The sequence below is a fragment of the Caenorhabditis remanei genome, chromosome III (assembly GCF_010183535.1).
Source record: "Caenorhabditis remanei strain PX506 chromosome III, whole genome shotgun sequence".
Classification (NCBI taxonomy): domain Eukaryota; kingdom Metazoa; phylum Nematoda; class Chromadorea; order Rhabditida; family Rhabditidae; genus Caenorhabditis; species Caenorhabditis remanei.
In genome coordinates, this window is record NC_071330.1 from 5,503,997 (window position 1) to 5,524,429 (window position 20,433).

The 20,433-nt window shown below is 36.9% G+C and overlaps 4 protein-coding genes across 4 annotated transcripts; 2 read left to right on the plus strand and 2 right to left on the minus strand.

The window, feature by feature from the left end:
• Window positions 1–6,677: 6,677 nt before the first annotated feature.
• On the minus strand, window positions 6,678–10,830 carry GCK72_009237 (uncharacterized protein; the record flags this gene model as incomplete). The annotated part of the gene is made up of 9 exons (XM_053727280.1): window positions 6,678–6,844; window positions 6,896–6,990; window positions 7,036–7,201; window positions 7,251–7,345; window positions 7,417–7,665; window positions 8,821–8,931; window positions 8,979–9,139; window positions 9,258–9,351; window positions 10,712–10,830. The coding sequence occupies 9 exons, from the start codon at window positions 10,828–10,830 to the stop codon at window positions 6,678–6,680; spliced, it is 1,257 nt and encodes a 418-aa protein (XP_053586857.1).
• Window positions 10,831–12,842: 2,012 nt separating this feature from the next.
• On the minus strand, window positions 12,843–14,082 carry GCK72_009238 (uncharacterized protein; the record flags this gene model as incomplete). Its single annotated transcript, XM_053727281.1, has 3 exons — window positions 12,843–12,970; window positions 13,715–13,842; window positions 13,889–14,082. 3 exons carry the CDS (start codon window positions 14,080–14,082, stop codon window positions 12,843–12,845), a joined length of 450 nt encoding a protein of 149 aa, XP_053586858.1.
• Window positions 14,083–14,491: 409 nt separating this feature from the next.
• Window positions 14,492–17,579, plus strand: GCK72_009239 (uncharacterized protein; the record flags this gene model as incomplete). The annotated part of the gene is made up of 5 exons (XM_053727282.1): window positions 14,492–14,709; window positions 16,410–16,535; window positions 16,583–16,657; window positions 16,709–17,336; window positions 17,388–17,579. The coding sequence occupies 5 exons, from the start codon at window positions 14,492–14,494 to the stop codon at window positions 17,577–17,579; spliced, it is 1,239 nt and encodes a 412-aa protein (XP_053586859.1).
• A 270-nt stretch (window positions 17,580–17,849) lies between these two features.
• Window positions 17,850–20,216, plus strand: GCK72_009240 (uncharacterized protein; the record flags this gene model as incomplete). The annotated part of the gene is made up of 7 exons (XM_053727283.1): window positions 17,850–18,058; window positions 18,110–18,265; window positions 18,315–18,398; window positions 18,447–19,083; window positions 19,254–19,332; window positions 19,715–19,933; window positions 19,981–20,216. 7 exons carry the CDS (start codon window positions 17,850–17,852, stop codon window positions 20,214–20,216), a joined length of 1,620 nt encoding a protein of 539 aa, XP_053586860.1.
• Window positions 20,217–20,433: the final 217 nt, after the last annotated feature.

Genomic DNA, 20,433 nt, shown 5'->3' on the forward strand with positions numbered 1-20,433 from the left:
ATCGGGAAGAACGAAAACCGTGCGGCAAAGTTGCGAAAACCGCGCGCGCAGGTTGCAAATACTGTATTTTCAGGCTAAAAGGAGTTGCAACGCCTATAAAAGTCTCTGAAAATACAGTATTTGCAACCTGCGCGCGCGGTTTTCGCAACTTTGCCGCACGGTTTTCGTTCTTCCCGATTCGTTTCTTCCCGATCGCGCATTCTTCCCGATTTGTACGGTCTCAAGAAGATCAACGAATTAATTGTCGACTACGGTAGCTACCGAAGTACGCAATGCAGACAATGCCCAATATTTTACGAGCAGACAGCCCGTCTTTTTTTCGAAATATTTCCTCGATTTTTACTGCCTTTTTCGATTGTTTTTCATCGGATTTCCCCCACTTCTGATAAAAAAAAGTTTTGAAATTATCCTTCTAACGGAATTTAATTTATTGAACCTTAATTATTGCAAAGCGATAATTCTTTCATAAATTTAACATCGAGAAGCTGCACGCGAAATGCGTCACTTTCTCTTCTCGTGACGTGGCGGGCCATTTCACCAAAATTGCATGCGCCTTTAAATAAAACCCTGCGGCATCGTTTCCTGAATTTAAAATACACGAAAAACGAGTAAATAGAAGACTATGAAATAAAAAGGCAGCGAACCAAAGAGTTAGTATAAATAAGTAGTGTTCTGTGTTGTCATTTATTTCCAGTAATATTTTGAATTACAATTGAAAAGGCAAATAAAACACATTTTTACCTCAGTAATAGTGAATTCTAAACCACCATGCAGTAAAGAAGAAAGGGGGGACGGTGTCTGGCATACCAAAGAAAGTGATTATTAAAGAAGAGTTTTAAAAATCAGTAACAATTAACAAATTAGAACAAGACAACTAGAACAACAAAGGTTAACAATGAAAGATGGATGATGGTGTAGTGTGCAGTCGCATTTTTCAATCATACTCATTCTTAATTTCTTCAATTAAATCGGAACTATAATTAGGCGGAATGAATTCTTGAACAGGAATAGTGTCGATGTATTGATTGTTGAATACTGCGTAATTATGCTCTTCTTTGATACGTTTCTTCGTTATAGCTGTCGTTGGATCTTCTTCGTACATGACATCATTTCGTGTAGCTGAAAAATCCTATTTATAGAGAAAAAAAGATAAATTTCTGGAATTTACCGCTTTTTTCACCATTATTAATTGAAAGTGAAAAGTCGAGGTCACCCATGCTTCTCTTTCTCATCGATGGGCACCACTCAGCATCATTCGTCGATCTGAAAGTAATAAATCAATAGTTTTCCAAGCACTTTCAGTTTATTTTACTAACAATCTCTCATTTCTCTTCATTGAAGGCAAATCAACAATTGTCTCTTCTTTCTCTTCAATTTCCACCGACTCTTCATCGGACTCAAGCTGCGCAATATCAAAACTATTCCGATGAGCTGAAAACATATTCATTTTTATCGATCGACTGTGATCTCCTTGTAAATTGAGACTTCCATCGATTGATTGATAAAGAATAATTCGATTTTTTTCGTCAACATCTACCAATGCATCTTCTCGTAGCCTAGAAAGGAGTTTTTTGTAAAACCACGCCCACTTTCACTCACTCTCTGAGGAAACATTCGGGAACTTTTCCGCCAGAAATGAACATCATCTTCATTCTCGTAACCTTATCGTATTCAGTCGCCCAATATACCGTAAATACTGTATTATAACGGCACCTGTAATAGAACGGCACCTGTATTATAACGGCACCCCATCTCTACTCAGAATCCATTAAAATGCTATCAGGAGGTTTTTTCTCGGTTCTGATTAGAAGCAACGTGTTTGGTCACTTCTAGATCAGCAAATAGAAAGTCCAAAAAAAGTTTTTTCGTTCCATTTCAATGAGTTTCTGAAACCACAAAATTTCTCTCGGAGGCAGTTGAAAAATATAACTGCATGCCGTTATAATACAGTATTTACGGTATTTTGTCTTTCAACTCTCTATATCTGTAAACGTATTTATCAAAAACAGTGAATTCGAAGCCAGATTATACCGTTTTACCGCAGTGTTTTTTGCTTCAGAAGTTGCACATATTGCTATGAATTCATTGATAAAGAAATAAGGTGGGAGTGGATAATCCATAGTTTCCGTCATTCTCGCGAGAAGCATCATCATTCTTTTGTTCTTTCTGTCGGTTTCCGGGAATCTTGAATACTGAAAATTGATATTATTTGGTGGTTTTAAGGCAAATTCTTTGTGAAATTTATTTTGTTATATCAATTTTGCTTTTTTTCAATGTTTACATCCGAAATTTGAGTATTAAACACCAGGGCTGTGCAGCAACAGCTTTTTTCAGCAACTCGGCAACTCGGCAACTAGAAGGGCGGTTGTTGATGAAGACATCTTCACGTTCACATCTTGCATTCTTCGAAACACGTTCAATCTCTTTTCGAGTTAAGATCTTTTTGAGATGAGAAGATGGGTCCGGAGTGAAATCAACTGGATTGTTCATATCATATTCTGGACTGACGTATGATTTGAACAACATTTCTTTCGTTCTGAAAATACAATAAGATTCAGATGGAAATGATTTAAAAGAGGACTGCTCGGAATCTATGTTTCATTCAAGATTAGGGTTTTCATACAGTACTGGAATGTGAACAATCCGTCATTTGATGTTGTCAGTTGAAAGTGGTCAACTTTGAGAGTGTCACATGACCTCGCTGATTGTCTCACAATATTGATAGTTTATGGACTATACAGATCACAAGTCTTTTTTTTTCAATTGGCAACATTTTGTACTAGTACACCCTAGTGAAGTTACAGTCCATCAATGAACAAAATTGTTTTTTTAAACTCTGCTTTTATCACCGAAAAGGGCAGCAATTTCAAAAAGTACACTTGACCATCGATCACTCACTAGTGTGTACTCGTACAAAAAAGTTGTTAACTACAAAAATGAAGCTCTATTTATAATCTACACAGGTGAACCGCTGGGAATCCTAAATGTGAAGGTGCCAGAATAGCGCCCTATATGTGTCCATAAATGAAAAGTGGATCGCGCGTGTGCCGCATATGTGCGGTCGTCTTTTCTGTGTACTGGCAGCGCGTGAACCCATAATGCTCCCATATACGTTCCATGTATGGTCCATATTTGAGGGTGCCGGCCGGCCGCCGCAACGACACTCCGGAATTACACGTGGGCGTGTTGTTTACCGTAAATCGACGCGACATTTTTTTCTATAAGTCCGGGCCCATTTTCTCCGTTTCTCGAAGTTTTTCACCTATTTTCTTCATTCTTTTTGCACAAAACAGATAATGGCAAACTTCAAAAATAAAAAGAAATCTATTGAGACTTGCGGAAACTTATTTTTTTAATACAAAAATTGTTATTTTCTCAAGAAACTAGAATTTTAAGTTTTTGTTGAGAAGTTCGGGTCTGATGTTCTGCTTCACTTCGGTATGATAAGAAATCATATTTTTCAGGAGGATTTAAAGGTAAGAAGGTAAGTATTTGTCATACCGAAGTAAAGTCAAAATACCGGACTTCGAATTTCTTCGACGGGTATCATTTTCTTTCAGAGCTCAAAGAAAAGCTTGAGAATCAATGATTGTGTTATAATCACCAAGCTAACATATAATGTTTATAGGAAATCGTGTGTGATTTTCATTTTTTTAAAGTATTGCCATTATCTGTTTAAAAAAGGAAAGAACTTCGAGAAAAAAGGAAAAAATATACAAGTCCGAGATGGGAAGTGAACAAGTTGGAAAAAAGAAAAGTGAAACAACATGATAACATTACATACCAATCACAACAATGAATTAGGCCTTTCTAGTGTTTCATACAGAATAATCAACCAAATACGGTTGGTAGAATTAATGCTGATATGCTATCCATATGCGTTCCATATGCTCCCCACGTTTTCGGCCGACCGCGCGGTGATCCACATAGACACATATAGGGTCCAACCCTCATTCTTTTTAGCCGCACATACGCTATCGCGCGGTTCCATATGTGTTCCCCAGCGGTTCACCTGTGTATACACTCCGTTAACAATCGACATTGTGATGCCATTAGGGAGGCCGTGACACATTCACAAAGATGACAATCATTCTTATATATAAAACGCATGTGGGGTTTGTCCATCTGTCCCAATGTCCGCAAATTTTGAGAAATGAGAAAGAAAGGCGGCCGAGCCCAAAATCGAACTTGCTCTCTTTGCGCAGAGACCGCCGCCTTGGACCACTCGGCCACGCGGACACATTTCTGAGAAGATGAACACGAAAATAAGGAGAAGCCAGCCGGATGAAGCGCCGAAGGCGCGGCAGCCAGGCTGGTTTTCAAATAAAAAACATCAAGTTTCACAATTTTTATGACCAGTTCTGTAGGTTAAAATCAGATGAAACATATTTTTCAGAGATTCTATCTTCTGGTTTTAATTTTAAAAACTTATTTGCTTGCCAAAAAACTCATTTAGACTAGTTTTTGTGGCCTAGAAATAAAGGTCTCAAAAGTCTGCGATCTCTAAAACTAAAACTAGTGCAAAACAAACAATTGTTCAGTTTTTCAGCTCATGGCCTAGGAACCCTTATTCAGGAAAACTAGTCCCCCCCCGTTTGATGAATATTTTCTCCTATTCTTTCACTCACGGCTGCGCGACGTCATCCGATTTTCTCATCCAAGATTTGGTCTTATCGAAAATATTTTTGAAAAAGGACTTCTTTTTGGCAGGATTCCGTTTATCCACGGATGGTGGTCTCATAGAATCAGACTGTTTGTTGTTGGCTCTTCCTTTTCTGGCAACATTTTCAGCCGACTTATCCAATTTCAGAGGGACATATGTAGACGCACGAGGGCTTGCAAGTGACTCTTTCTGAAACTTAGTTATGTGGAGACTGTAGATGTCTGATGGGAGACTAGTTTTGCAATGACTTGGGTTTCTAGGCCACCAGATGGAAAACTAGTCCATTACTCACCGATCCATTATTCAACTTCTTGCGTCTCCTCCTCTCATCCGACAACTGTAACTGTTGCTTTCTTCCACTATTCCGTCCACTTCCTTTCTGTTTTATCACTCTCTTTCTTCTCGCTCGTTTCGATCCCTCTTTCGTCGCCTTCTTTCTCTTCTCATCACTCTTATCATCTGTGGTTACTGTAACTGGTGTCGTCACTTTCTTCACCAAATCAGTATCACTATTCTGTGGTTCCACCGTAAGAATCCGAATCTCTGAATCTTGACACTCGGGTTCCTCGGTCTCTCGTTCTCCTGGTTCTCTTTCTCGTGTGTCACGTGGCACGATGTCCCGATGTCCGTCTTCGTCTTTCTCTGCCGACTGTTTCTCAACAGATGGCTTATCAAGTGACGGTTTCTCTTCATCTTCCCATGGCTTCTCTTCCATCTTGTCTACAGTACCTTCGTCATCTTTCGAAATAGTAGCTTCCCGAGATGTCGTCTTTGTTTTCAGACGGCGACGACGTCGTTGTTTTGAGAATTTCGGACGGAGCACAGGTGGCAATTCGCTTCTTTCTCTCTGCTCTTTTTGGTCTTTTGAATCTTCCGCAGAACTGAAATATACTACTCAAAGTAATTCTATTTTTAGACCCCCATCGTTCTCTTTTTTGATCGAAAGTTCTTTGAATACTTTTCCACGTGTCCTCCTACAGTACACTCTCTCAACTCACTTGTTAATCGATGGTTTTCCATTCTGATCACTGCTATTTACGTCCATTTCGCTCTTTGTCAACTGGAAACGAAAGCTCTATGATTTTGAAAAATGGGTCTCGAGGGACGTTTTGAAACCGAGACATTTGGCAACTTTGGTATTTTGACACCAGACATTTCGAAACCATGGCATGTCGACACTAAACAAAATCTAGCATATTCTCCTCAATTTTCGAGGATCGCGAAAGTCTTCATTGGTATTCTTCACATTTTGAGCCGGAATATTAGCGGCCCACCCCCTCTTACAACTGCGCCCCACCGCAAACGAGAGAGTATCGGAGAGAGACGCAGAATTTTTTCTCGCGCGAACAAATATTTTTACCATTTTTGACCTATTTTTGCTGTTTTTAAGAACAAATTACATAAAATCTTTCGAAAAATAGTGAAAATAGGTCAAAAACTGTGAAAATAATTGTTGGCGCGAAAAAAAAATCTGCGTCTCTCGCCGATACTCTCTCGTTTGCGGCAGGGCGCAGTTGTAACGAATTTGCTCGGCTAATATAATGGCTTTGAAACGTCAAGATTGCAAAATGTCTCAGTTTCAAAACGTCTGGTTTTGGAAAGTCTCGGAGCCGAAAACATGGAGACTCACCTTTTCCGTTTGAGCAATCGAATAGACTTTTTTAAAAACTGAATTATTTTTTGAATTTTCCATGTTTTAGTGATCCTTATCTTATTATCTGATCAATCATCGTGTCGTGGAACAAGTCACGCGAAAATATAAACAATTTTGAATATTTTGTAATTTACATCGCAAGAACACGCCTTTTTTTCAAAATGGTTTCAATCAATAGGACACTGTGTACTCAAAAAGGGGTATTGATTTTATGAAATGTGTGAAAATAACAATCATTCTTATGTGATTGTTACCTGAAATTAGAACAAGAAAACTAGTTGACAAAGTGGGAAAAATGCAGTACAACAACGAAGGTTAACAATGAAGGATGAAACATGGCTTGGTGTACAGTCGCATTTCTCAATCATACTCATGCTTAACTTCGTCAATTAAATCGGAATTATGATTAGGCGGAATGAATTCTCGAACAGGAATGGTGTCGATGTATTGATTGTTGAACTCGGTGTACTCATGCTCTTCTTTGATACGTTTCGAATCTTCTTCGTACATGACATCATTTCGAATAGCTGAAAATATTCTACTTTTAGCGGAAAAGTAGAAAATTTTCTAGAATTTACCGCTTGTTTCAGCATCATTATTTGATAGTGAATAGTCGAGGTCTCCCATGTTTCTCTTTCTCATCGATGGGCACCACTCAACATCATTCTCCGATCTGAAAGTAATAAATCAATAATTTTCAGACTTTCAACAGTCATACTCATTCTTAATTTCTTCAATTAACTTGGAATTATAATTAGGCGGAATGGATTCTCGAACAGGAATGGTTTCGATGTATTGATTGTTGAACGCTGCGTAATTATGCTCTTCTTTGATACGTTTCTTCGTTATAGCTGTCATTGGATCTTCTTCGTAAATGACATTAGCTGAAAAATCCTACTTCTAGGGAAAAATAGAAATTTTTCTAGAATTTACCGCTTGTTTCAGCATCATTAATTGGTAGTGAATAGTCGAGGTCACCCATGTTTCTCTTTTTCATCGATGGCCACCACTCAACATCATACTTCGTTCTGCAAGTAATGAATCAATAATTTTCTAAGATTTTCTAATTTTGTAAGAACTTTCAGCTTATTTTACTAACAATCTCCCATTTCTCTTCATTGAAGACATATCAACAATTGTCTCTTCTTTCTCATTTCTCTCTTCAATTTCCACTGACTCTTCATTGGATTCAAGCTGCGCAATATCCAAACTATTCCGATAAGCTGCAACCATCATCATTTTTGTCGATAGACTGTGATCTCCTTGCAAATTGAGACTTCCATCGATTGATTGATAAAGAATAATTCGATTTTCTTCGTCCACATCTACCAATGCATCTTCTCGTAGCCTAAAATGAATGGAATTAAAATAAAACACGCCCACTTTCAGAGGCCGTACCGAACGGAAAGAAACGAGCGAGTGAGAGAAACGAAACCGGGAGAAATGGCGGTGCGGCGATTTTCGGGCAGTACATGTTCTTAAACTGCGCGCAATGTTTGAGAATATTAAAGGCGTATTGTGGTCTGTTGTGATGTTTTCATATTTTAATGTATGAGTTTCGGCGAGTTCATTTTCATAGTTCAAGAATTTTTTAATTCGGTTCACAACCCGCTGAGAGCGAGCGCCGAAAAGTTTGGTCATTGAAAGGGTCGCGAAAAAATGGGGGCCGTGGCCTAGAAATTCGACTTCGAAAAAGTTGATTTTGTGAATTTTGACGGTATTTTCGATTATTTTTGTTGTATTTCTTCAATAATTTCCATAGAAAACGGCAAATATTGATAGAAAAACACTAAAAACTATCAAAAATAACGCCAGAAATAGCAGAATACTGAAAAAACCAACGGAAAGTTTGGCCAGCGAGAATTTTCTAGAAATTTCACTTCTGTAAAGTTGTTTTTTCAGTATTCTGCTATTTCTGGCGTTATTTTCGATAGTTTTTAGTGTTTTTCTATCAATATTTGCCGTTTTCTATCGAAAATATTGAAGAAATACAACAAAAATAATCGAAAATACCGTCAAAATTCAAAAAATCAACTTTTTCGAAGTCGAATTTCTAGGCCACGGCCCCCATTTTTTCGCGACCCTTTCAATGACCAAACTTTCCGGCGCTCGCTCTCAGCGGGTTGTGGACCGAATGAAAAAATTCTTGAACTATGAAAATGAACTCGCCGAAACTCATACATTAAAATATGAAAACATCACAACAGACCGCAATACGCCTTTAATTTAAATGTTAAATTCACACATTTCATGTGATAGAAAGATTCTAACGAAGACAGTGGCATTTACCACTTTCAACTCATATTTTGTTGATGACCGCCTTTTTTGTCATTTTTCATCTGACAACATTTAGGAACGTTACTTATAGCTTTATGCACAATTTTTTCAAATGTACTGCCCAAAAAACGCCGTGCCGCCATTTCTCCCGGCTTCGTTTCTCCCGGTTTCGTTTCTCTCACTCGCTCGTTTCTCCCCGTTCGGTACGGCCTCCACATTCACTCACTCTCTGAGGAAACATTCTGGAACTTTTCCACCAGAAATGAACATCATCTTCATTCTCGTAACCTTATCGTATTCAGTCGCCCAGTATATTTTGTCTTTCAATCCTCTATATCTGTAAACTTATTTCTCAGAAACAATGATTTCGAAGCCGGTTTCTACCGTCTTTGCGCAGTGAATCTTGCTTCAGAAGTTGCACATATTGCTCTGTATTCATCGATGAATATAGTGGGTGAGAGTGGATAATCAACAGTTTCCGTCTTTCTCGCGAGAAACATCATCATTATTCGGTTCTTTCTGTCGGTTTTCGGTTTGATTGGGAACTGAAAATCGATATTATTTCATTTTATCCGTGTTTATTTTGATTTTAGACAGCGAAAGCAACAATAGCAAAATTTATCTCCTTCATCTGAAATTTCTGTACTAAACTCCATGTCTTACATGCTTGCCACTGAGCTTGAGACCTCCTCCAATTGTTTCATATTCAACAATTCGCTGATGATTGTCAATCTTCACAGTCGCCTGGTGTTGCAGTCTGAAAACTTTAGAAATTAATTATTTGGTTAACTTTATTTATTAACTCAGAGACTAGCGTCCCCCGCCTCCCGGCGGGCTCCGCAGTACTCGGCTGCGCCTCGTGCGCGGTGCTTAGCAAGTTTTGTATTCAAAAATTAGCTCGGCTTGAAGGAAAATGGGAGAACGTACAGTTTTTGAGTTCAAAACTATGTCACCGACTGGCTCTATTTTTTCCGTGTTCAAGCAGAAAATCGGAAACTTTTACAACCAGTTGGTTCACGTCGTCTAACGGCGACTAAAACTCCGTCTCAACACCACCCTTCTGGGTGTTACAGTGGATCGTAATTAGATTTCTCTATTTTTTCTGAATCCGATAATATCAAAAATCCTTCACGTCATCACTTTTTAGAAAACGGCCCATAACTTTTTATAACGTGGATCAATCCAGAAACGGACAACACGTTAGGAATCCTCTATTTTTTCTGAATCCAATGATATCAAAAAATCCTTCACGTCATCACTTTTTAGAAAACTGCCCATAACTTTTTATAACGTGGATCAATCCAGAAACGGACCACACGTTTGGAATGCTCTATTTTTTTCCGATTCCGAAGATATCATAAAATCCTTCACGTCATCACTTTTTAGAAAACGGCCTACAACTTTTTATAACGTGGATCAATCCAGAAACGGACCACACGTTTGGAATCCTCTATTTTTTTCCGACTCCGAAGATATCATAAAATCCTTCACGTCATCACTTTTTAGAAAACGGCCCATAACTTTTTATAACGTGGATCAATCCAGAAACGGACAACACGTTAGGAATCCTCTATTTTTTTCCGACTCCGAAGATATCATAAAATCCTTCACGTCATCACTTTTTAGAAAACTGCCCATAACTTTTTATAACGTGGATCAATCCAGAAACGGACCACACGTTTGGAATGCTCTATTTTTTTCCGACTCCGAAGATATCATAAAATCCTTCACGTCATCACTTTTTAGAAAACTGCCCATAACTTTTTATAACGTGGATCAATCCAGAAACGGACCACACGTTTGGAATGCTCTATTTTTTTCCGACTCCGAAGATATCATAAAATCCTTCACGTCATCACTTTTTAGAAAACGGCCCATAACTTTTTATAACGTGGATCAATCCAGAAACAGACCACACGTTTGGAATCCTCTATTTTTTCTGAATCCAATGATATCAAAAAATCCTTCACGTCATCACTTTTTAGAAAACTGCCCATAACTTTTTATAACGTGGATCAATCCAGAAACGGACCACACGTTTGGAATGCTCTATTTTTTTCCGATTCCGAAGATATCATAAAATCCTTCACGTCATCACTTTTTAGAAAACGGCCTACAACTTTTTATAACGTGGATCAATCCAGAAACGGACCACACGTTTGGAATCCTCTATTTTTTCTGAATCCAATGATATCGAAAAATCCTTCACGTCATCACTTTTTAGAAAACTGCCCATAACTTTTTATAACGTGGATCAATCCAGAAACGGACAACACGTTAGGAATCCTCTATTTCTCCCGAATCCAATGATATCGAAAAATCCTTCACGTCATCACTTTTTAGAAAACGGCCTACAACTTTTTATAACGTGGATCAATCCAGAAACGGACAACACGTTAGGAATCCTCTATTTCTCCCGAATCCAATGATATCGAAAAATCCTTCACGTCATCACTTTTTAGAAAACGGCCTACAACTTTTTATAACGTGGATCAATCCAGAAACGGACCACACGTTTGGAATCCTCTATTTTTTTCCGATTCCGAAGATATCATAAAATCCTTCACGTCATCACTTTTTAGAAAACGGCCCATAACTTTTTATAACGTGGATCAATCCAGAAACGGACCACACGTTTGGAATCCTCTATTTTTTCCGATTCCGAAGATATCATAAAATCCTTCACGTCATCACTTTTTAGAAAACGGCCTACAACTTTTTATAACGTGGATCAATCCAGAAACGGACCACACGTTTGGAATCCTCTATTTTTTTCCGACTCCGAAGATATCATAAAATCCTTCACGTCATCACTTTTTAGAAAACTGCCCATAACTTTTTATAACGTGGATCAATCCAGAAACGGACAACACGTTAGGAATCCTCTATTTCTCCCGAATCCTATGATATCGAAAAATCCTTCACGTCATCACTTTTTAGAAAACGGCCTACAACTTTTTATAACGTGGATCAATCCAGAAACGGACCACACGTTTGGAATCCTCTATTTTTTTCCGATTCCGAAGATATCATAAAATCCTTCACGTCATCACTTTTTAGAAAACGGCCCATAACTTTTTATAACGTGGATCAATCCAGAAACGGACCACACGTTTGGAATCCTCTATTTTTTCCGATTCCGAAGATATCATAAAATCCTTCACGTCATCACTTTTTAGAAAACGGCCTACAACTTTTTATAACGTGGATCAATCCAGAAACGGACCACACGTTTGGAATCCTCTATTTTTTCTGAATCCAATGATATCGAAAAATCCTTCACGTCATCACTTTTTAGAAAACTGCCCATAACTTTTTATAACGTGGATCAATCCAGAAACGGACAACACGTTAGGAATCCTCTATTTCTCCCGAATCCTATGATATCGAAAAATCCTTCACGTCATCACTTTTTAGAAAACGGCCTACAACTTTTTATAACGTGGATCAATCCAGAAACGGACCACACGGTTGGAATCCTCTATTTTTTCTGAATCCAATGATATCGAAAAATCCTTCACGTCATCACTTTTTAGAAAACGGCCCATAACTTTTTATAACGTGGATCAATTTCGAAGAAAATCAGTTCAGTAGGAAGGGCGGTAGGATCGGCGACAGACAAACAAACATACAGCCGTTTGCGTTTGTTAATAGTAAAGAAATTTTTTTCACAATCTTTTAGATAGTTCGCAAGGATGAATAGAGTACTACTCTTTTGGTTGACCTTTATTTTTCATATATGGCACAAATTAGAAGTGGCTTATCCGACGTTTCGGTCCTTAGACCATCATCAGGGAAGGTGATTACCTACAAAAATACAAGTTACAACCAAAAAAAAGACTCTATTCATCCTTGCGTAGTACTCTATTCATCCTTGCGAGTAGTACTCTATTCATCCTTGCGAATTCACAATGCACATCAACCAAAAGACTACACCACCACTATCCAATTTTAGATAGTTCATACAAAAAAAAACAAAAACAAAAATAAAACAGTTAGATTCGAACCACCACCCTGCTGACTCTCACCCCCGCCCTCAACCACTGCGCCACGGATGCACGAAAATGCTCTCTCATGGTGAGCGTAGAAAAGAGGGGTGCTCCTAGCAGCTGTACAATGACACATACAGTGACAAAATGGTCAGTGTATTCGAAAAAAATGTCAGTGGAGATTCAGGTTTCTCCACAGAATCGTCCGGCTTGAATATTTTTTGATCGGACTTTTTGGTTCCATTAGATCTCCAAAAGTTTAGATCGGTGTCAAAAATTCAGAGCGATTCAGTGAATCCTGTTCCCAAGACAGCGAATGGAAAAAATCCACAGCATGACCAAAAACCACGAAAACCACAAAATCCGGTTTCCTGATAGTTTTACCAGCTAAAAGTATATTGAATTTTACATGATTCGATAGAGTTTTTTTTTCTGCACATTTCTTTTTTTTTGGATCTTGAAATTTCTCAAAACTGAGCGAGTTACAACCGGTGAAAGAAATGAGAGGGAATTTCGGGGTACTGTAGTTTTTTCGATATTTTCGGCAAATCATCGGCCGTAGCGGGCAGGGGGTGTCTTAAATCACAATTCTGACGCCAAAAGATGATTCCCCATCTCATTTCACATCTATACACCAAAATTCAAAACAATCTGTAGGATAGAACTCGAGATTTAAGAAGGAAAGTAAAAGAAATCGAAAATTTTCAGAAATTTCAATATGTTCACGTTTCTCTCTGTAAAATTTTTTTGAAAAAAGGTATCAATATAATTCCTTTTTCTCCACTTAGCCCTGTTTTTTCTCTACCCAGTCATATAAAAATCTTATTTTTACACCCAAAACTAAGCCCACAACAAAAATCTAAATTCTAAAAAACATTAAAAAACCAAAACTTTTCAAGCCAAAATGAAATGACTTTCACTCTACGGCTCATAGCTTGGCCACAAAGGATGGAATCACAACCAAATTTTCCAGGAATGACGGGACGGCGATTTTCTAATGGCCACAAAAAGAATTAGGTGAAAAGCTCGTAAACGGGCAAAGTTATTAACGATTCAAAAAGGGGGACAATTTGGTCCCTCTGCGGCAAAAAATTTTGACACGTGCGCCTTTAAGATTTGCCACCCTCATACCTAGTGGGGTTAGAAGAAGAGGTGTGCAGAAAAAATCTGGATCGATTGGTATGCTCATCACGAAAATCAATCGAACCTTCGTATCGATTGTCAAATTATTCATTTCGTGAATTTTCAGAGTTTGCAGTCTGAAAATTAATCATTTGCTGAATTATACAGAAGTAATATTCTCACCTGTTCATCAGACTTAATTCTGAATTCGGATTGTCAGTTGCTTCTTTGAATTCTTGGCATAATTCTCTCACGTTCACTGGCGTTATCTCATTTTTCGTTGATTCAATGACAAATGCCAACAACTCGTTCGTTTCTTCCATAAATTGCGCAAATCCCTTACGAACGTATGGTGTATAGACCGATCCACAAGTCATTCTGGTTCGAACAACTTAAAAAACTGAAAATTTTAAGAATTCAGCGAAAAATCGATAAATTATGAAAATAAAGGACATTAACTTTTTTAAACACATACTTCTAACTCGATTTTCACTAAAATAAGCAGATACTTTGTAGAAAAACGTTTTAGGTGCGGCAATTGATGGAAAAAAACCAGAAAAAGATCAAAGAAATTAATTGTCGACTACGGTAGCTGCCGAAGTACGCAATGCAGACAATGCCCACTATTTTACGAGCAGGCAGTCCGTCGTTTTTTCGAAATATTTTCTCGATTTTTTGCCTTTTTGCGATTGTTTCTCATCGAATTTCCCCCACTTCGAATAAGAAAAAGTTGTGAAATTATACTTTTAACAGAATTTAATTTATTTTAGATAAGTTCTTTCAGAAATGACCTACTTTTATTGGGAATTTCCAACGGATTTATCAATCGATCGTCGCGTATTGGTTTTATATGATATTAGTCAATGGAAAACTGTCGAGAAGTCTTATGAAAGTTTCGAAAAATTATGTATCACATTGGGAATAGAGAACATCTCGTTCAGTGATTTCGAATGGTGGTTCGATCATTTTACAAAAGAAAACTATTATAGGATTATAGATGGAAGGTAAGTGAGATTTATATGGAATTAGTTTTGAATTTTTCATTTTCAGATCACTTTCGGAATTAAGAGACAATCTCTGACTGGCTCGAGCATAGGCCTACAGGTCATGTTACACATAAACCAAAGTGATCTGTTTCAGCTGATTTTTTGATATGTTAGTACTCTAGGAATTCTAAGAATTTTATACCATACCAGATTAGGCTCCGCCCCCTTTTACCTACCGAAACGAACGATTGAAGTTGAAAAATGAAAATTTTTCTTTCAAAAGATAGTATCAAAATCTCTTCAGAAATGAATTGCCAGCCTTATTTTGTGCATTTTACAAGATAACAACTTTTCTCTAGCTTTCCTGCTTCATATAGAAAAAAATCTTTTTTTGAAAATTTTCTCATTTTTTTCATGTTTTTTGGATTTTTCGGGTGATCGAAGTACTGTGGTCCGAAGTAAATTTATGATGATAAGAGACATATTTGTGTTGGCTATCTGAAACTACAACGACTTGTCCCAGATTCCACTGTCTAGGTGAGTTATGATCAAAAAAGTGACAAAATGTGATGCATTTTAACGTACCCCCCTCCATGGTAAAAAATGACTAGGTGACAAAAATTAAAAATATCTCTGATTCGAGTTATTCAGAGTTAGAATAATGCTCACACAACTTTTCAGACAATTCTGACCGTGTTTCAGTGAGCTACAGACACCTCCTCCATTTTTTCGAATCAAAAAGTTTGAGCTCTCGTAACTTTCCAGATCATAGCTCAAAATCTTAGAAACTTCAGGAAAATAGTGAAATGTACTTCAAAAACCCAAATAATTGGCTGAAAATTGATTACAAAGAAAAATTCTGGTTTTTCATGTGCCAGAATAGCTGACTTTCGTAGATCCATGAAGCTAGCAGATATAAAATGAAACGAAAGTTGAACAAAAAGATAGAAACTGACTTTCAACTAATTACTTGTGTTGTTAAAGTATATTTCACTATTTTCCTAAAGTTTCTAAGATTTTGAGCTATGATCTGGAAAGTTACGAGAGCTCAAACTTTTTGATTCGAAAAAATGGAGGAGGTGTCTGTAGCTCACTGAAACACGGTCAGAATTGTCTGAAAAGTTGTGTGAGCATTATTCTAACTCTGAATAACTCGAATCAGAGATATTTTTAATTTTTGTCACCTAGTCATTTTTTACCATGGAGGGGGGTACGTTAAAATGCATCACATTTTGTCACTTTTTTGATCATAACTCACCTAGACAGTGGAATCTGGGACAAGTCGTTGTAGTTTCAGATAGCCAACACAAATATGTCTCTTATCATCATAAATTTACTTCGGACCACAGTACTTCGATCACCCGAAAAATCCAAAAAACATGAAAAAAATGAGAAAATTTTCAAAAAAAGATTTTTTTCTATATGAAGCAGGAAAGCTAGAGAAAAGTTGTTATCTTGTAAAATGCACAAAATTAGGCTGGCAATTCATTTCTGAAGAGATTTTGATACTATCTTTTGAAAGAAAAATTTTCATTTTTCAAGTTCAATCAATCGTTTCGGTAGGTCAAAGGGGGCGGAGCCTAATCTGGTATGGTATAAAATTCTTAGAATTTCTAGAGTACTAACATATCAAACAATCAGCCAAAACGGATCACTTTGGTTTATGTGTAACAAGGCCTGGTGGCTTGAGCGAGACATTGTCTCTTAAACATTCTAAGATGTGTTCAATCTGACGTCATCAACGGAAAATCCCAGGAGAAATCATATAATGATTTACGTGAAGCGTTCGGTGATGTTGATGAGAAATCTCATAGTTATTGGTACAAAGAGTTCGAAAGGCAGAAGTGAGTTTAAGAGATTCTCTGACAGATTAATTTTTATACTTTTTCAGACATCAAGTCACATTCTCCAAATTGCCGATCGATATTGTTGTGAAAATTGTAGAGAAATGTGATTTAAGATCACAGTAAGCATTAATATCATCAGAGATATATAATCGAAATCCTAATTTTTTCAGTGTAAAACTCCGAAAAGTTTCACAAGGACTTCGAATTGTTGTCGATCGAATTAAACCTCCAATCACGGAAATTGAAGTGAAGTGTATGGCCAATGATGTCTTTGTCTGTTTTAACAAAGAATCATTGATGTCGACTGATTCCCCTTGGAAGAGACTATTAGCCCTTTCGATGATTCATAACAAGAAATATGTGCGTATCGATCCCGCTGATCTGGTTAATGCATTGATTCATCCGAAACTTCGATTGAACTTTTTTCGATTCCAAACGAATTTCTCCTGGACCGATGTTCTTCAAAGATTAAGTATTCAAATTCACGTGAAACATTGCTCAATTGGAGTGCTCAAAGAGGAATATATTCTTGAAATTTTGAGAATTTTGAGACCTGGATCACTTGAGAAGTTGACGATTGAGTCCGATCTTGGACTTCCATTGATTGATCAAAGAGCGAATATGTTGTATCGACAATCGATTTTTGAAAAAGTGGTTCAGATGGATCAATGGAAGCGAGCAAAACATGTGGAAATCATAAGGAGGCTCTCGTTGCCGATCGAAAATTTCTTCCATTTAACCACATTCGAAACACATCTTCCATCGATTTCAGTGGAAATGCTTACCAAAATGATTAGCGTAAGTACCATCTAATTTTGGTTTCCGAGTTTCTCGATTCTCTGTTTTCAGGCACTCTCCAAGTCGTCAAATTTCGAATATTGTTTTGTTACAACGAAGGAAAGAATGGACTCCGGCTCAATCGAGAGAGAATTGAATCTCCAGGATGCTGATGATTGGGGAATACACCATATTCCTAACACGAATCTTTCTGTTAAGGTTTTCGATCATCTACATGGATTCAAATTAACTAAAAATGTGTAATTCTGTATAGTTAAATTGTTTTTTGTTGTCATCTGTGTTATTGTTGTTATTGTTTCATAAAAATTCTTGTTATAATCAAAGAATTCAACTTGTTTGATCGGTTTTCCGCCGAAACGCTTATTTCTATTTGTTTTTTCTTCTATTTCAGCAGTAGAGAAAGGATATCTACAAAACCAAATTTCATCGATGGCGTATCACAATTTCGCTCATTTTTCTGCATTATTTTCACTATTTTCCATCACAAAATTATATTCCAGTGAACCTCTGATAATGCTCGAGCCTCCTTCACTTCCACCAATAGAGCTGCATTCACTCATTTTATATAATATTCATCAATGGAAAACCGTCGAAAAATCATACGAAAACTATAAAAAAGTGTGCAGATGGCCAGTGGAAAGAAATATATTGTCGTCAGAAGATTTCAAATATTTATTCGATCAATATTCAAAAGAATATTATTATCTGAGTAGAAATGGACGGTTTATTCACAGTTCCTTTATTTTCACAGATTATAATTAATTTTATTTCAGTAAACTCCCAAAGTACTGCTCCGAAATTTGCATTCATTCCGATTTCGTCGAGGAAATTTCAAAAAAAGGATCTTATGAAAAGATTAAAGATGCACTCGGTGAAAATATGATGTATAGAGATGTATTCGAGTATTTTTATGATAAATTCGAATTGAAGTAATTGATAAATATGCATAAACAACAACAAAAAACGAAATATTTTCAGAGCAGCCTCGAAACATCTGAAATTCAGTGATTTGCCGTTCGATGTTATCCGAATTGTTGTAGAATACGGAGATTTAAAATCAAAGTGAGTTGAATTGTCTCTTAAACTAATAAAATTTTTGAATTATTTCAGATTGACTCTTCGAAAAGTGTCAAGAGATCTTCGAATGATTGTCGATCAACAGAAACCAGCATTCAAATCGATTAGTATCCGAAATGAAAACTATGAATCTATTTACGTCGATTTCAATGATCGAAGTATAGTTTATACAAATAATCAATATCATCCGATGAAATATAAAACAAAAGTGATTGTGAACTATCATTTTGAGGAGATTGCATTCGATGATTTCGCATTTGCATTCAGAAATCCCGCACTTCAACTGAGTTCTCTTCTTATTCGATTGACTGATTTGGAGTATGAACAACGGTTGATTAACATTCTCAACTCATTGAATCACCAAATCCACGTGGAGTATTGTTTAATAGATTTTGGAAATGAAGAATATGTTATCAATATTTTGAAATGTCTGGAACCAAAAACACTGAATAAATTGACTGTATGTTATGCGCCCTCTGATTCAAATGATGGCGACGAGATCAGTTTCATGAGTTTGGAAGAAGTGTCTACGATGGATTTATGGAAACAAGTGAAGCATGTGAAAGTATTGGATATACCGATCATATCGATCGATCCATTTCTTCATTTGAACACATTCGAAGTTGAAGTCGAATCGATTTCAATGGAGGACTTGTTGAAGCTAAGAAATGTGAGTAGACAGACGGCAATTGTTGCATTGTTCAAAGATGATTTACTTAGTGACCGAATTTCTATGGTTACTCAACTCAGTTCTTACAGTTGGGTAGAGCGCGGTTGTTAGAAGCGTGTCGTGATAATACCTACATTATATATAACTTCAAATCAAATCTTAATTTCCAGGCTGCATCCGAATCGACCAACTTCGTATCCTGTACAATTAATTCTGAACAATTCGTAATTGATGAGTTCATTGCGATTAGTCTCCAATTGGAATCAATCTCTGACAATTACTATACTCATTTCTATTCGATCCCCCAATCAAATAACGTTTTGTATTACCGACTGAGCCCCTTTACTATTCGAATGACCAAATAATCAGTTTTTCACAGAGTTTTATTGTTTTTTTTACACAAACTCTTGGTTTTGTTTTCTCTCTATTGGTCGTTGTTAAGCACTTACATTCTCGATAAACTTGTATGATTTCTTACAGAGTGTTATCGTTTTCCTACTTTCACAGCGTCGTTTTTCGCTTTTTAATCTCTTTTTTTCCCACAAAAATTTGAATTTTTTGAAAATTATTTCGATTTTTCGCAAAAAAAAGTAAAAAATCTGTTTCTAAATACAAAATCTCGAATTTTCAGAACTTTGTATTGTGGATATGTATGGAAGGATAGTATCAGAATTTTGTAATGCCATGGGGTGTTCTCGTTTAGTATTATTTGGTCAAATTCTCTTCACCATCTTCTTCATCAGTGTTAACTCCTCCCAGGATTCGCTACGCAACACGAGGAGAAACACTATCCATGCTTATATTGTCTCCATCTCCGCAATGATTCTGTCGGAATGGACATTTCATAGAGGTAATAGAAAAAAGTGTTCTGAAGAATTATCTTTGCTCCAGTTTTAGAAATGAGTCTTGCCGGTGGCAACTACTACGAATCCGCCGTCAGATGGGGAACTTTTTTCTCGTGCATCTCTTCCATTATCGGCGGAAAAATAGCTGCACGCGTTTCGAATATGATCCTCGATTCGTTTTCCGTCGACATTGAGCTCGGCAATTGCGGGAAGTGCAAAATGATATCCATGATTCGTAGATATGAATATAATTGGCAACTTGTCTGCGACGAATGCGGTGGTTTTTAAATTTCGGATTGTTGTCCACCATTCTCATACTTTTTCAATTGTTTTCGTTCTGTTGAGTTGTCATATTTATAAAGCTGTGAAGTCGAACTCGTTAAATGACAATACACAGATTTCAGACAACAATCATATAAAAATAATTGTTATTTTGACACATTTTATAAAATCAATGGAACTGTTTGAGTACCCTGTTGAGTGAAACCATTACGAAAAAAATTAA